General features: G+C 46.3%; 1 protein-coding gene across 5 annotated transcripts in view; it reads left to right on the plus strand.

Annotated features, from left to right (window-relative positions):
• CACNA1D (calcium voltage-gated channel subunit alpha1 D) overlaps positions 1-17,780 on the plus strand; it is a 315,463-nt gene that overhangs the window by 292,030 nt on the left and 5,653 nt on the right. For 4 of the 5 annotated variants that reach the window (XM_033132022.1, XM_033132021.1, XM_033132020.1 and 1 more), the window contains 6 exons: positions 5,171-5,287; positions 5,983-6,350; positions 7,063-7,089; positions 8,291-8,440; positions 9,883-10,046; positions 16,840-16,961. In XM_033132022.1, coding sequence (XP_032987913.1) covers positions 5,171-5,287; positions 5,983-6,350; positions 7,063-7,089; positions 8,291-8,440; positions 9,883-10,046; positions 16,840-16,961 — 948 coding nt within the window. The remainder of the gene's footprint in view (positions 1-5,170; positions 5,288-5,982; positions 6,351-7,062; positions 7,090-8,290; positions 8,441-9,882; positions 10,047-16,839; positions 16,962-17,780) is intronic. The other variant, XM_033132024.1, reaches the window with a different exon arrangement.

Genomic DNA, 17,780 nt, shown 5'->3' on the forward strand with positions numbered 1-17,780 from the left:
ATCGTTTGTCATTTCCACGTTGACTTAGTGATATAAGAGCTCTGCTATGTTAATTTAGAGGTTACCCTTCATTGAGTGGTACCCACGGTCATGACTGTGAGCGAGCATATGATTAAGACTTGACCCCAACACACTTTTCTGTGGACCCAATGACTTTGTCTTGGTGTGGTTGAGGTAGGGCCAGCATAGTGTCATGGGAACCACAGGCCTGGGATCAGGAGTTCTGGAGCCTTTGCTAATCTGGGCAGGTCACTTAACCAAATGGGAATATCTTGGCCCGGATGTACTAGGATAAAGTATGTGAGATCACAATGACAGGTACAAAGATGGATCAGAATAGTAGTCACAATTTGCGGTGTCTGCTAAGCCTAAATTTTAAATAATTCTGTTATCAGGAAACTGGCAAGAATTTCGATTCTGGTGTTCAAACTACAACCGAGAATCAAGGTGGACCTAAGACTGATAGCTCTGTCAGATCATTGGCAGGGAAATGTCATAGATCGAAAGTTGAGGTAATTTTCTAGAACATTCCCTTAATTTTTCAAAGTGATGGTAATAAACGTGACGTACAGCTGATGGCAACCCCAAGGGTAACTTACGGGTAATGTTACAGCTGACTTTTCAGTGAGGGTTGGAATCACCACGGATGACTCACGGAGCATTGTGCTTGTGATTCTAACCCTTTATATTTAACTCAAGGACTGTTTGTAATGGACGCAGAGGCCACACCATCACATTTTCCCTAGAGGAAAACAGTGACAAAAGAAGGGGTGTGCCCGTGTGTGATGGGTGTGCGTGTGTGTATGCGGAGGGGGTGGGCACCGCTCCTAGAGCAGGTTTCTTCTATTAGAATTTCATCTCCAGTTCTCGCTTCTAAGGGAGCTAGTCTAAAACCCAGCCAATTGGGTGGGGCTGAATCCTGCTGAAAGCTTAGCCAGAACTGGCCTGAGCGGGGCCAGCCAGCCCTGGCTGAGTGAAACCTGCCTGTGATGGAAAACAGCCTCTGCCAGGCAAGGGCTCTTTGGCTGGAGTCTGAAAGCCGGGCACTCACTTCTGAAGATGAACGACCTGGCCCAGTTCCGACTAGAGACTCACATCTCTTATCTCCACTGTTACAATGTAGGTTCAGGAGGGGTTTGTACGTGCTTGCTGTGGTTCTGAGAGCTGGCAGCTGACTGGTGTATCTGATGCAGCTAGCTTAGGTAGACAGGCATCAAAATGATTGCAAATGCACCCAGGTAGGAAAAACTTAACCCTAGAAAAGGGGAAGAGAAAGGAAGGTAATTGGATGTTCATAGTTGATGTTAAAATGTCATAATTTTATGCTATTGCTTCAGAAATATTTAGAGAGATTTTATAGTTTGGTTTTTTTTGTTTTGGTTTTGGTGACTTAATCACTCAATAGATAAATATCTATAAAATTCCAATTAAATGGTGTCTAAAATTTAAAGCAGCAGTCTACAGGCAAAGCGCCATTTCATTTTTTTAAAAAATATTTATGATAATGTCTAGCATTCAAAATTCAACCAGAAACTAGGCTTGATTCTGTTTAATATTTTATATGATTGGACATCTTAAATCAATAATGTTTATATTTTATAGCAATTCTGTGTTTATTCAAAAACATAATTCTACTGTGATGTTAATGGAATGTCTTTCTTTGGCTTTAATTGTGTTGGTTTAAGTGCTATGACCACATTTCAAATTAAAGTAGTATTTTGCTGATAGAGGTAGACACAGGTATGAAATACAAAAGAAGAGATAATTTTATTGATTGTAAGGTGTTTGTTTCAGGAAAAAAATGTTCTTTTTTTAGGGCTGTGAAAAATGATTTTTTTTCAAGGATTTAAGATAGTTTTCTGAATTTTTTGGGATTGGAACTTGTGCCTATGGAATTTTTGGAGCAGCCTAAGCTACCTTTTAGCTTGATATGTGTGCTAGAAAATTTTCATTATCATGTTTTGTGATATGTAATAAATTCAGGGTGCTGTGCTTAAGCTTCATTTCAATTCAAGTTTGGGAATATCTGTTTCTCTTATTCCCAACTCTGGCAGACACTCCTACACCTTGTGACCCCCCCGCCCCCACTTTCCCATCCTTCCCCAGATCCCACATGAAAGGGTAAAGTCAGTCCCTGACTCTTAGAAGGTGTGTTTTTTCCTGTGTGGAGCAAGCAAAATATAATAACGATTTCTAAGCCTCTGCTTTCCTGTCTGGGAAGGGTGATGCTTTCGTTCCTCCTTTGATGTCTCTTTAATAAATATGTTGTCATTATTTGTCTTTGGAAATGGCCTCTTTGGCCACCTCTCAATTTGCTCCATGATTTATGTTGCAAACAAACTCTGTCCTGTATCTGTTCACTGCACTCTCCTACTCCTGTGTATCATTGACAACGTGCTGAAGACAGTTTTTGTTTTTATGCAATTATGTCATGTGTGTATTTCAGTGAAATGTCAACCCGTCAACAGAGGATGATGTTAAAAATTATCCAAATAAATAGTTTTCTATTTCTTTTAATCAGACCTAATCCAATCAGTTGAATCACAGTGAACAGGATTATCTGTTGTTATTTAAACTCAGTGTTTCTGGCCCATACTGCTTTCTAACGTGGATGGATTACTGTACATCATTTACCTGGGGACGCTGACTTGATGCATTGTCACCTATGTTTATTTTGTGGGGACAGCAGCAGGTGTCTCAAACCTGGTCTCTTCTTGTTTGGGAGTCTCGATATGTAGCAGTCCTTTCTCCCCAGTGTTCCAAAATCAGCCTTGAACACTGGTTTAGCTTATCTTCCCCTGATAATCATGCCCTAGAAAATGCTGAATGAATGGACTGCAGGCTGTTTAATACCACTGGGGCGGCCTTTCTGCACGTGCCTGTAGCTCTACTGTCTAAGAGCTTGCACCCATTTGACATTAGACGTGTCTTCTTAATGTTTCCATGAGAATGGGAAGTGGGTCCACCTCTGAGCCAGATGATTCCCTGCGCTCGGATGTGCTGGACTTGGGGATCCTGAGAGAGGGAGGGAAAGTGTGTGTGTGTGTGTACATGCATGTGTGAGTACATGTGTGCATGAACTTGTGTGTGTACATGTGCATCTTGTGCCTGTGATCAGAGGGACAGGAGAGTGACAGGCAGCCTCCCTGACACACCACGAGCTATCCTGGGTTTGGCCCTGGGGCATATGTGTCCTTCCCTACAAGACTGGGGGAGACAGCATTCCTAGCTAGGAACCTTAACGCTTTGATTCTGGGTGTCTCTCACCACCACGATTCATGAAATGGAAAGAACTGCTGATCCTCTATTCAAAGACTGGTTCGAAGCAGTCCCGAAGCAAAGCCATCTTTCCCAGGCTCGTCTCACATAGGCTGGGTGCTATGATGGAGGAGGCCATTTTCAAGTGAGCCTATTGGGAAGTTCCCATACAACTTTGCATTCTAAATTAACGCCACCACCACCGGCGTCTGCAGACCAGTCTGTGCATTGCCACACTAGTAGGCCCAGCCCTGCTGGATCTGGCCAGACTGTGGCCACCATCCTCTCCCCTCCCCGCTCAGCATTGCTGGGCGTGTCTCAAGCGTGGTCATCATGCTGTGTCCGTCTCCTGTGTCCACCCACTGCTGGGGTTATGGAGGAAGCACAGGGAAGTGGTCCCCTCCCCCGACAACCCACACTTGCCCCGTTCGCCCCTGCAGACCGTTCTGCCCTGGAGTATTAGCTGCAGATCGAGACCTCCTAGGCGAGGTCCCAGACGTTCTCCAAGTCTTTAGTGGCTGCTTCATTTGCAGACAGAATAGCAGCAAATGAGGGGTGCCACCCAGACAGGTGGCCTTAGACCTGGGACAGGGAAGAAATGCCTCTTTCAGATGTCTTTGTGTGGAAAAGGATAAAGTACCGCGTTTCCCCAAAAATAAGACCTAGTCAGACCATCAGCTCTAATGCGCCTTTTGGAGAAAAATTAATATAAGACCAAGATACTATATTATATTATATTATATATATAGTACATAAGATATATTACTATAGTATATCTTATAATACAGTAAAATAAGACTGGTTTTATATTAATTTTTACTCCAAAAGATACATTAGAGCTGATGGTCTGGCTAGGTCTTATTTTCGGGGAAACATGGTAGCTGTACTGTCTCAATTAGCCTGAGTCAGCATGCTATTTTTCTTCAAATTGATGGTCAAAACATCATAATTTTCTCAGAGCCAGTGACTACACCTTCCCCATATAGTGTCCATAAGCATCTCAAATGTTTCTCTAAAGTAGCTGGGAACACCAGAAAGCCTTCTCCTGGGCCCTGTCACAGTGAAATCTGAGACCCTGGGTATGGAAGGCCAGCTGTGAGGGCCTCGGGGAAATGCCAAATGCCTTTAAGGGACATGGGGGTTCAGCTGGCGGGTCTTGCACTGGCTCCAGAGACTGGCGAGCCCCTTTTAATGTGTTGTGGTTTTCAAGAGGATGACCCAACTTTTGGCGCGTTCTCAGCCTGAGCACAGGCTGCAGGCCAAGGTACCACGGATGGCCACGGAGGCTGGCACTGCACAGCGGCCCAGGTCTGTGTGCATGTCAGTCCATTCTGTCACGGTCCTGAGTGTGCTGGTGGTTGCAGTGTGTTGTGTCGCTCCCTCGTTCCCATGGCTTCAGCAGAATTAGAGGCCCTGACAGCTACTTGGTCTGCTTGCCCTCTGGCACTTGCACCTAGGCTTTCTCATCCTGGACGTAGCCAGAGAGTTCTTGCCACCCTCCCTGTGGAACAGCCAGGCTGTACTTCCAGCCCTGTGTGGGGCTCTGGGAGATGGGGCTCTGTAGGACATCTTTCCTTCAGATTTTCATTTAGACATGGGCATGGGCTATTGGCCATGGCAGACCTAGTACGAGTAACCAGGCACTGTTCCCTGCAAGTGGGGGTATTTGAAAAGGAGCTTTCTGGGTTGAAGGCCTGAAACATCCCGTCTTGAACCCCTTGACCACACCCTACAACCCCGAGGCTGCAGGGACTTGTTCAGTTACATTCAAACAAGCAATCAGTTCCCCAAGCTGTCCTTTGGAGAAACCTTCCCCTCCCACAGCTGAATTAGGCAGGAGCAAAGCCCGAACCCAGACCGGTCCCAGGGCACCTGTGTTGTCTAATCTGTTTTGCCATTTTCATTGATCTAGGCGGGATTAAGGACACTGCACGACATCGGGCCAGAAATCCGGCGTGCTATATCATGTGATTTGCAAGATGACGAGCCTGAGGAAACAAAAGGAGAAGAAGAAGAAGATGTATTCAAAGTAATTATTCCACATACAGCTGCACACTGGCCACTTTGAAATAGTGGGGTAGGACTCCAGTTTGGGCGGTTACTGATCCACAAAAGAGCCTAGAGAATGCAAACCAGGCCCAGAACCTAGAGGGGCTTGCAGACCATGCTGTCCCCACAGCAAGCGCTCCTCATTCACCAACACCTCTTCTAGGGCCAGGCCTACCCTTCCCCAACTTGCTCCTCTCCACGGAGCTTGGCCATAGTCACTGGCTGGTATGGATGGGCATCCTGGCTGCTTCTGGTATCTGCCTGCCCGCACCACCCCCTTCTTCCCTGGCCAGCTCTTTGATCTGCCAGCGGGCCCTCAGCCTCCTAGGCCCCCAGCCCAGAGAGCATGCTACTGCCCCACCTCAATTTCTGGGGCTGCCACCAGCCCTGCTGGGTCTAAGTCACCTCAACCTGGCACAGCTGGAAGAGCACACTTGAGTGACAGCCAAGAGCTTGCTCCCAGCTTAGGAATTGGTGGTAACCTTCCTCATTTCAGGGGGACCAGCTGCCACACAGACACATTCACCCTGATCATTGAGACCCTCAGATTGTTTTCCAGGGATCCTACGGAACTTACCTAGAATTTGTTTTTCATGTAGAAAAAATGACCTAACATAGCTAGCCTGCATCAAATACTTGTTAAATTACCTGGTGTTGTCTCCCATTATTTTGCAGAGAAATGGTGCCCTGCTTGGAAACCATGTCAATCATGTTAATAGTGATAGGAGAGATTCCCTTCAGCACACCAATACCACCCACCGTCCCCTGCATGTCCAAAGGCCTTCAGTTCCATCTGCAAGTGATACTGAGAAACCGCTGTTTCCTCCAGCAGGAAATTCGGTGTGTCATAACCATCATAACCATAATTCCATAGGAAAGCAAGTTCCCAGCTCAACAAATGCCAATCTCAATAATGCCAATATGTCCAAAGCTGCCCCTGGAAAGCGGCCCAGCCTTGGGAACCTTGAGCATGTGTCTGAAAATGGGCATCATTCCTCCCACAAGCATGACCGTGAGCCTCAAAGAAGGTCCAGTATTAAAAGGTAACCTTGGGAATGTGTTTGTACCTGGTATAATGTTGTGTCTACCGCCCACCCCCCTCCATGCTCTGGCACCTGCAGGAGATTCCCTGTAGGCGTTTGCAGTTGAACCTGTGAGTGCCACAAGGTCGTGCCCTCCTCAGGCCCTCTCGCCCCAGGATGACCCTGAAAGAGAAAGGGCCACGTGTCAGCCTGTATCCCTCTATGTGAGATGCCCCTTAAAATGGCAGCAGCTGCAAACTCGACCCTCCCCGGTTGTGCCAACATACTTTGGGACAGGAGTTGGCAAACCTTTTCTGTAAAGGGCTAGATGGTACATATTTTAGGCTTTGAGCACCATACTATTGTAGCTACTCAACTCTGCTGCCATAGTGAGAAAGTAGCCAGAGACGATATATAGTCAACGCATGGGTATGGCTGTGTCCCAGTAAAACTTTATTTTTAGACACTGAAATGGGAACTTCCTCTAGCCATAGGTGATGAAATACTTTTTTTCCTTTGATTTTTTTTTTTTCCCCAATCCTTTAAAAATGTCAAAAGCATTCATAGCTCATGGGCCATACAAAACTAGGCGGCCGCTGGTGTTTGGCCTGCAACCCATATTTTTGCTGTCCTCTGTTCTAGGAAGTAGCCTGATAACTGCATTTTAAATTTTGTTGGAAACATTTAACTTTTATCTTCTCCCTCCCTCCCACATTATGCCTTTCCTGGATAGAACCCGCTATTATGAAACTTATATTAGGTATGTGCTTATTGCCTGTGTTTATGTGTTAAATACTGTGTGTTACAAGTGCGACCAATTGGCCTCTCTGAATGTTGAGTGATGAGACGTTCCTTTGAACCAACTATAATATTATAGCTCAGGGCTCTGGACGTAGAAGTTGGAGGTAGTGGCTTTCTGCATAGGCGGTTATCACCAAGGACTGATGTTCACGTGCCAAGTGCCCACGATGAGCCCCTGCAGCGAGAGCTGCTGTGCACTCCTGGTGCCCAGGCCTGTGAAGCAGGGCAATGCCTGCTGTTTTCTGGGGTCAGGTTTCTTGTGGGGCCTTGGTAAAAGCATGATCCCACCCCCCTTAAGACCAGGGGCCAGGCTGTCTTCTTTGCCTCCCATGTAGTTCTCAACACGTGTGCTGAACCGGATTGAACGGTGGGCAGGATGGGTATTTCGTTGGTGATGGGGACAATAGGTCTGAGGGTTTAATTGTATCAAGTGAAATCGTGAGCCAGAGGAGGGTGGGGAAGGAAGGAAGAACGTAGAGGGAGTTCAGTCCTCTCTGGAGCAAGGTGATGTCACAGAGCCTGGCTGGTTTTCCTGAGGACCGAGGCCAGGACAGCAGGTTTCAGGGGACATTAGAGCAGTCCTGGGCAGAAAGCAGTCTTTGAAACTTGGCAGATGTCATCCATGAGAGTCTCTCCGGGGACACTATCTAAAACGTCTGTCACCCTTCCTGGGTCAGATGCAGTAGAATGTTGGTGATAAGGGAACCTCTTTGTTCCAGGCTCTGAAGTCACACGGGGCCTAGGTAGGAAGGAGCGGGGATCAGGGTAGATGGCCAGGGAGCCCCAGGACTGCCAATAACTGCAGGTCACTGGGTCCATTTTCTTGTTCTGTTCCCCAAATTACCTCTATCCTTTGGCTCCAAGGCCCCTGAGCATAGTGGTTCGGCACCAGCATTGTGCAAGGCACTGAGAAGCCTCTCCTCGCACGTGCACGCACACGCACACGCACACACCCACACTCTCCAGCTCCTTCCCTCTTCCCCGCCCCCTCTACACACACCGTTGCCAGAGGCCTTGACAGTGCAGTCCTGCTTGAGGCAGATGCATCCTGGGAGAAGCCGGGAGCACCCTGGGCAGGGATGCTGGCCGCATGCAGAGGCATGGCTACAGGAATTGTCTGCCGCCTGCTGAGGTACTCAGGTCCTCTCTCCCAACTGCAGGTCCGACTCAGGAGATGAGCAGTTCCCAACTATTTGCCGGGAAGACCCAGAGATACACGGCTACTTCAGGGACCCCTACTGCTTGGGGGAGCAGGAGTACTTCAGTGGTGAGGAGGGCTATGAGGACGACAGCTCACCTCCAGAGAGCAGGTGAGGAGCTCCGTGGTTCCGGCTGACATTAGGGGGCCTGGCTGCTTCCTGTCCTTTGTGCGCTGCCTGCTCATGAAGCCACGGGTTCCCTGTAGCTGCACTCGGGACTGTCCTGAAAATAAAACAGGAGCACAGGCTCCAGGCCAGAGGAGAAGTCGGAGAACAAAAAAATAGGGTCTGAGAGAGGCAGAGTGGATGGAGGCTGTTCTCTCGGGCCTGTGGACTCGTTTCTGCTAGAGGCCTGTGAGGCCCTTTTAGTAAAGGTTCCAGAAATGAGAAAGACTCCATGGGCCTGCCTCACGGAGCGTTAGCAATCCCCTTTCCCCCGGTCCCTTGTCTTCTGAGAGATCTGTTTGTATTTCATGAATGCTGTGAGCTGGGGGCTCTGTCTGCACGGCAGCTCGGCCAGCCCATAGCTTGGGTGGGGTCTTAATGAACAGCACCTGTTCCCACTCCCATCAGGGATCTCTCCCTGAGATGGAGCACAAGAGGCCAGAGTGGCATCTCTCAGCAGAGCTGCCCCCTCAGGCTTCTGTCTCAAAGAAAGGATGTTTGAGGTTAAAAGGGGCACTTTGCTTTAAGACACATAGCGGGCAGTGCAAGGGAGCAAAGGCCACCTACTGCCCTCTTCTCTGTAAATTGCATATCACCGTGACAGGGTGCCCATTGAAGTGGATGTGGTACTGCCCTGAGGTCCCTTTTGGCGTGAGTGATTACATCTTAGCCGCATACTCCAAGCCAGCCACAGTGGGGCCCTCCCTCTCCCTGTCCACCAGTTCCTTCCCTCAGGCTTTGCTTCTTCGGGGCCATGGGGCACACCATGTCTACCACTTGGACACCCTTTCCCATCTCTGCTGGCCTAACTTACCCTCTCTTCATGGGCCTGCTTCAGGCCTTTGCTTCTCGTTCCCTGACTGAAATTGAAATGCCCACCCTCTAAAGACTCCCAGAACCCACTCTGAGCTCCTCTCTTCTGGCCCTGACTTTTTCCAGCTGCATTCGATGTCCCTGTGCAGGTGGTATTTGCTAAGCTCCTGGAGGGTGGGGACCGTGATTCATGCATCTTTGTGTCCTTGCTGCCAGCCCAGCACCTTGCCGAGGGCAGGCACTCAGGAGAGGGGTTCTAAGGAGAAAGTGAACGGGTGACAGTCGACCTTGCAGGAAATCTACACGCACACCTGACCCAGGTCTGAGGCTGCCCCAGTGGGTAGGAAACCACTAGTACCTCACGCGTTTTAGGCCTGATGTCCTTCCTGGAACAGTCCTCGTCTTCCCTCTAGAATCTTCCATGAAGCTGAGGACTGCCTGGTTCTCAGTTAGTCTTACTGTGCCCAAGGAGGTGGGGCGAGATCTGTACACATGAGTCTGTCTGAGCTAAGGGACAGGGCTTGTTAACTAGGAGCTCACGTGCCCCTTTCTCTCTATTGGTCTTTGACCACCAGGCAAAACTACAGCTACTACAACCGATACCTAGGCAGCAACTTGGACTTCGAGCGGCCCCGAGGCTACCATCACCCCCAAGGCTTCTTGGAGGATGATGATTCACCCATATGCTACGATTCCCGGAGATCTCCAAGAAGACGCCTGCTACCTCCCACCCCAACATGTGAGGCCAGATTTTTTGTTTGGGCTGGAGCCTCCCCAAGAACAGTGTGACTCTCCCACCAGCCCCAGCGGTTGAGAGGAAGGTGGTGATGGATGTGGTCCTTCCGTGTCCGGGACCTTTAGCCCTCAAGACCAACCCCCTGCTTGGAGACTCTATCAGCTTTCCTTTCTTTCTCACCCATACCCTGTGTGGTAGAGCTCAAACCCCTTTGGCACTGTTTTGGACTGAGAACAGAGAAAGACAGTATATGGCTCTAAAGTTGCACAGCATAGAGCATCTAATGAGGGGCTTTTTTGTGCACATTAGCGTTGCTGTTGAGCCTGGGAGGTAGGCAAGACATGCACCATTGTCAGACCTACTTTGTGGAAGGGGTGGCTGACCCTCAGGGCAGAAGGGACTTAGCCCAGGTTTGTTTTGCCAAGGCCCAGGCCTCTGAGCCTGGGGTACCTGGGGATTCTTGGTGTCCATGTCTCCTCAGTCCCCACCAGGGTGTTCCCTTCCTTTCTCACCTCTCCACCCTCCTCTCTCTCATCTTTGCCTCCAGTCTGCTAGTGCCTTCTGCTCATGGGGCAGGTTTTGGCCTTGGTGTTGACCTCCAGGGTAGGCACCCTCATCCTGACGCTGGGGGAATCCCATCCTGCTGAGAAGGAGCAGGGGCTGGCTGCTCCCCCTTCCACCTGGTTTTCTTGTGCAGGTGGCATACCTAGTACTGCCAGGAGGTCTGGGTCACCCCCAGTGAGGAATTCAGGCCAGAGAAAGAAATACAGCAGTGACCGCTGCCAGCTCCTGGCTGGGCAGTTTGATTCTGGATATGTAGGCATTTGGATGATAGTTAAAGAATATCCACTTCTGGTGTTTCTAAGGAATGAAGCATATTTTTTGAGTAGTACTCAGATCAGTAACCAAAAATAGCCAAGACACATCGGCTCCGAGTCTGCCGACAACAGGCACAATAACAAGTGTGGTTGGGTGGCGCCTGGGGCCCTCTGTGTCTCTCCAGCTGTCACAGCCCTGCTGGGAAGTGTAATCAGATCCATTGCCATGGTTAATATTTAATTTCGCAGCTCCAAACACAGAGCAATTCTGGTCTCCATAAATACTGGATGACGCATATATAGGTGAGGCCAGATGGAGGTCCTTTGCCCATACGAGTCCACTGCCCTCCTCAGACCTCCCTTAATGCCCTCCATTCACAGGCGCCCCCCCAGGGAGGAAGCGAGGAACCTGAGCGGGCAAGAGCAGCTGCCCTCTTTATTTGTAAGGGCAAATAACTAAAATATACTGTATTTGCTTTGCTGAGCATTGGTTCAGCCCTTGGGCAGGGAGAACAAGGAACAACTCAGCCTGTGTCCTCAGCTTCGGGAGGAATACCATATTTTGCTGTGTATAATGCACTCCTGTGTACAATGCATACCCATGTTTTTGGCCCAAACTTTCAGGGGAAAAAAAATCTTTTGTTTTAATTTTTTAATTCATAATTTTATTTGTTTACATTTAGGTGCTTGTTTTTTGTATTATAAAGGAATTTTAGCATTTATTTTTTTTATTTTTTATTTTTTTAAATTTATTGGGGTGACAATTGTTAGTAAAATTACATAGGTTTCAGGTGTACAATTCTGTATTACATCATCTATAAATCCCATTGTGTGTTCACCACCCAGAGTCAATTCTCCTTCCATCACCATATATTTGATCCCCTTTACCCTCATCTACCACTTCCCTCCCCCCTTACCTCTGGTAACCACTAAACTATTGTCTGTGTCTATGAGGTTTTGTTTCTCATTTGTTGGTCTTGTTCTTTTGTTGTTTTTGGTTTATATACCACATATCAGTGAAATCATACGGTTCTCTGCTTTTTCTGTCTGACTTATTTCGCTTAGCATTATACTCTCAAGATCCATCCTTGTTGTCACAAATATTCCTATATCATCTTTTCTTACCTCCGAGTAGTATTCCATTGTGTATATATATCACAACTTCTTTATCCATTCATCTATCAAAGGACATTTTGGTTGTTTCCATGTCTTAGTCACCATAAACAAAGCTGCAATGAACATTGGAGCACACGTGTCTTTATGTATAAATGTTTTCAGATTTTTTGGGTAGATACCCAGGAGAGGGATTGCTGGGTCATATGGTAATTCTATTTGTAATTTTTTCAGGAACCTCCACATTGCCTTCCATAATGGTTACACCAGTCTGAATTCCCACCAACAGTATATGAGGGTTCCTTTTCCTCCACAGCCTCTCCAACACTTGTTACTATTTGTCTTGTTGATGATAGCCATTCTGACTGGGGTGAGGTGATATCTCGTTGTGGTTTTTATTTGCATTTCTCTGATGATTAGTGATGTTGAGCATTTTTTCATGTCTGTTTGCCATTTGTATGTGCTCTTTGGAGAAATGTCTCTTCAGGTCCTTTGCCCATTTTTCAATTGGGTTGTTTGGTTTTTTGTTGTTGAGTTGCATGAGTTCCTTGTATATTTTGGGTATTAGCCCCTTATTGGAGACACTGTTTGCAAAAATCTTCTCCCATTCAGTTGGTTGCCTCTTTATTTTGTCGATGGTTTCTTTTGCTGTGCAGAAGCTTTTAAGTTTCATGTAGTCCCATTCATTTATTTTAGCTTTTACTTCCCTTGCCTTTGGAGTCAAATTCATAAAATGATTTTGAACTCAAGGTCCATAAGTTTAGTTCCTATGTTTTCTTCTATGCAGTTTATTGTGTCAGATCTTATGCTTAAGTCTTTGATCCATTTTGAATTAATTTTGGTACATGGTGACAGATAGCAGTCCAGTTTCATTCTTTTGCACGTGGCTATCCAATTCTCCCAGCACCATTTATTGAAGAGGCTGTCTTTTCTCCATTGTATGTTTTTTGTTTCTTTGTCAAAAATTATCTGTCCATATTTATGTGGTTTTATTTCTGGTTTCTCGATTCTATTCCATTGGTCTATGTGTCTGTTTTTCTGCCAATACCATGCTGTTTTGATTATTGTAGCCCTGTAGTACAAGCTAAAGTCAGGGAGTGTGATACCTCCAGTATTGTTCTTTTTTCTTAAGATTGCTTTGGCTATTTGGGATCTTTTGTGGTTCCAAACAAATCTGATGATTTTTTGTTCTATTTCTTTAAAAATGCCATTGGGATTTTGATGGGGATTGCATTAAATCTGTATATTGCTTTGGGTAATATGGCCATTTTAACTATGTTGATTCTTCCAATCCATGAGCACGGAATGTCTTTCCATTTCTTTGTGTCTTCTTCAATTTCTTTTAAAAATGTCATAGTTTTCAGCATATAGGTCTTTCACATCATTGGTTAAGTTTATTCCTAGCTATTTTATTCTTTTTGCTGCAATTGCAAAAGGAATTGATTTTTGTATTTCTTTTTCTGAGATTTCATTGTTGGTATATAGGAATGCAGTGGACTTTTGTATGTTGATTTTGTAGCCGGCAACTTTACTGTATTCGTTGATTGTTTCTAATAGCTTTTTGGTGGAGTCTTTAGGGTTTTCTATATATAGCATTATGTCATCTGCAAAGAGTGACAATTTAACTTCTTCATTCCCAATTTGGATGCCTTTTATTTCTTTCTCTTGCCTAATTGCTCTGGCAAGGACTTCCAACACTATGTTGAAAATCAGAGGTGATAGGGGACAGCCCTGTCGTGTTTCTGAACGTAAAGCAAAGGGCTTCAGTTTTTCACCATTAATTATGAGATTAGCTGAGGGTTTGTCATATATGGCCTTTATTATGTTAAGGTATTTTTCTTCTATACCTATTTTATTAAGTGTTTTAATTATAAATGGATGTTGTATCTTGTCAAATGCTTTTTCTGCATCAATTGATATAATCATATGATTTTTGTCCTTTATTTTGTTTATGTGATGTATCACATTAATGGATTTGCGGATGTAGAACCATCCTTGTGCCCCAGGGATGAACCCCACTTGGTCATGATGAATAATCTTTTTAATGCATTGTTGTGTTCGATTTGGTAGAATTTTGTTTAGGATTTTTGCATCTGTATTCATCAGAGATATTGGTCTGTAGTTTTCTTGTTTTGTGTTGTCCTTACCAGGTTTTGGTATCAGGGTAATGTTGGCCTCATAAAATGAATTAGGGAGTACTCTCTCTTCTTCAATTTTTTGGAAGAATTTGAGCAGGATTGGTATTAGATCCTCTTTGAAGGTTTGGTAGAATTCACTAGTGAAGCCATCTGGTCCCAGACTTTTGCTTTTGGGAAGGTTTTGGATGACTGATTCAATTTCGTTACTGGTGATCGGTCTGTTTAGATTTTCCAGTTCTTGATGTTTCAGCCTAGGAAGGCTATATGTTTCTAGAACTTGTCCATTTCTTCTAGGTTATTGAATTTGGTGGCATATAGTCCTTCATAATATTCTTGGATGATCCTTTGTATTTCTGTGGTGTCCGTGATAACATCCCCTTTTTCATTTCTGATTTTGTTAATTGGTGTTTTCTCTCTTTTTATCTTAGTGAGTCTAGCCAAGGGTTTGTCAATTTTGTTAATCTTTTCAAAGAACCAGCTCTTTGTCACATTAATTTTTTCTATTGTCTTTTGTTCTCTATTTCATTTAGTTCTGCTCTGATTTTTGTTATTTCCTTTCTTCTGCTGACCTTGGGTTTCATTTGTTCTTCTTTTTCTAGTTCTTTAAGGTGTAACATGAGGTTATTTACTTGGGATTTTTCTTGTTTCTTGAGATAGGCCTGTAATGATATAAATTTCCCTCTTAAAACTTCTTTCGCTGCATCCCAAAAATTTTGGTGGGATGTATTTTCATTGTCATTTGTTTCTATGTATCTTTTGATCTCTCCCCTGATTTCTTCTTTGACCCGGTCGTTCTTTAAAAGTATATTGTTTAATCTCCATGTATTTGTGTTTTTTCCTGCTTTCCTTTTGCAGTTGATATCCAATTTCAAAGCCTTGTGATCAGAGAATATGCTTGGTATGATTTCAATCTTCTTAAATTTGCTGAGGCTGATTTTATGTCCCAATATGTGGTTTAGCATTTATTTTTAAACATATTATGGTACAAGAAATTTTATGTCACAAATAATTACTACACACAAGAACACATACAAAGTACAAGAAATTTTATGTACCGGTAACAAATTTACGATATTTACACATCATACATAGAAGGCCAAGAACTCTTCGTCACTGCAGGTTCACTGTAAGTTCAACAAAACCGATGATCATATTCCAGGGTATTATTTTGCATACGGGTATCGTTATTGATTTCTAGAGTTACACTCTTAACTCATAAGCATAATTAAAAGAATTAAAAACATTTATATAGATACGGAATTAGTACTACTCATGTATAATGCGCATCCTTATTTTTCCTTCACAAATTTGGGCAGAAAAGTGTGCATTATACATGGCAAAATACAGTACTTCCTCCATCAGAGACGGTGGTACAGAGCACATGCGATGATGGGCTGTGTACGTGGACCCACTCTCAAAACTGTAAGGCATTATGCGCATGAGAGGAACAGTGACTTTCTTTCCTGGCTCAGAGCCTCATGCCCCCTGCCATCTGATCCCGAGAGGGTCCTAGAGGTTGTGCTGACAAGGGAGAGTTGTCCTTCTTGGAGCGCTGTTAAATTCCACCCCTGCATGGGGTATGGAGGGAAGGCCGCCTGATGAGGACAGCAGCCATTGCATAGATATCTGTGTCCCAGGTCGGCAACCCAATGAGGAGGCTCCAGTATCCCCCACCATGCACCCTGGGCCTGTGAGACCAGGATTGTCTGTCTTGTTCCTCCCCACTGGGCAGTGGCCGGCCTGGTCTTCATGTGCTTTGGGAGCAGGGCCCTCATAGAACTGGTTCCTGTAGTTTCGTGTGCCATCCCAGGATGCCTGGGAGGGCTCCCCAGGCTGGTGTCTACAGTTTTCAATACAGGAATTGAGGGGTTTTAAGCATGCCCTGTGAGCTTGGAAAGCACAGGTCAAGAAAGGAGCTGTTGAAGTGTCTTGGGCACTCCCTGCCTTGCAAACATTGGTAGGGCTCCTGAAACATGTCCTCCTTCCCGTGGAGGTGTTTCCAGGGGGACACCTCTGGCCTGTGCTTGGGGACCCAGAATTCAGACTGATATCCAGTGCCTGGTGCCCTGAGAAGCCACAAGCTCTGGATCTGGTGTCATCACTCAACCTGTGTAGAAGTCCCTATTCAAAGTGGCTGTTAACAAGACAACTGCGTACTTTAATGTCAGAGGTGTTCCTTTTTGTTTTGTCTTCAATGCTAGAGAAGCTGGGTCTTTCCCAACAATAGAATTTGCTTATTACCTGGCTGAGACGTAGGGCAGGTAGCAAGTCACTCCATTTAAAACAGGGAAGCACTGGAGTACCCTCAAGACATCTAGTCCCCAAAGACACTTCGGATGTCTGGAAGGTGAGAATGGGGCAGTCAGCAAGCATCTGTGGGATTCTAGAATGAGGTTGTGTCATTGTCTGAAATGCTGTGTTCCCTGCAGTGTGAGTCAGGGGCTTCGAGTCAGCTGCCCTCTGGCTGCCTTTAGCTCCTCCCCCTGAGAAAAGGCACGACATTTATAAGAAATCTACTTACACTTTTAAAAAATTATCCCTCAGTTGGGCTTCTTCTTCCTTCTCCCTCCAAGAATTCTGAGACCTGACTGCCTAATGCTTTTTTTTGGACATACCTCTGCTTCCTCCTGGGCTCTCTGCTGAACGTTTGGTGGGCCAGCCTGACAGAGAGCCCTGGGGTCCTGACAGAAATTGTCTCACAACTGCCGGTGTGCTTTTCCTCCTCAGCCCACCGGAGGTCCTCCTTCAACTTTGAGTGCCTGCGCCGTCAGAGCAGCCAGGAGGACGGCCCGCCATCCCCTGCCTTCCCCCACCGCACCGCCCTACCTCTGCACCTGATGCAGCAACAGGTAAGCAGGCCCACCTGGCCTTGCCACCAAGGGTCTGGGGGGCACCCTGTGTAGGACCCATCCTCAGGACACCCTCTTCCCCTTAGCTTCCAATACCAAGGGAAAGAGAGAACCTTCACATACACTCAGGTTCAGTCTTAACAACCTGCAAATAGATAACTGTCACAAACCCCATTGTATGGATGAGCAAACATCAGAGAGAGTAGGGGACGTGCCCCAGCTCACATAAGGAGGTGATCGATCCAGTTGGCATTTGAATCCAACGCTGCCAGCTTCCAAAGCTGGGCTGTCAGCCTCGGTGCATTCTTCTCCCCTACATCTCTCCTCAGCATTGAAGACAGGGCCTGGTACAATCCATGACCCAGGGAGTGGTGGCCGCTTGACTGACCCTGAACAATCAGCGCTGCCCTTTATTTGCTCTGAGAGGTTGTTGCTTCATTAAACACATTTACGGAGCCCTCTGTGGGCAGGGCCCTGTGATCATGGGGGTGTGCAAGTCTCCGACCCAGCCTGTACCGGGCGGGGGTCCAGGGAGAAGGACCTGTCCAGTGAGGGTGGCTGGACAGGAGGGAGCTGGGGCCAGGGCCCACTCACCTGGGCTTTGCCTCAAGGACACAAATAGGGTACATTTCCTTTCTGAAAAGAGCACATCTCTGCCAACATTTTACTTTTCTGCCTACAGTTGTGTCCTGCTTTATTAGGACAAAACTTGGGAAGGCCCAGGCCATCAAATGCCACGAACCAAGTAGGCATGGAAGTCTCTCCATGGGCACGGGCGTGAAAATGCCGTCCCTTTGCTGCCCCGCCCTGAGCAGACCC

Source organism: Rhinolophus ferrumequinum, chromosome 17 (genome assembly GCF_004115265.2).
Source record: "Rhinolophus ferrumequinum isolate MPI-CBG mRhiFer1 chromosome 17, mRhiFer1_v1.p, whole genome shotgun sequence".
NCBI lineage: Eukaryota > Metazoa > Chordata > Mammalia > Chiroptera > Rhinolophidae > Rhinolophus > Rhinolophus ferrumequinum.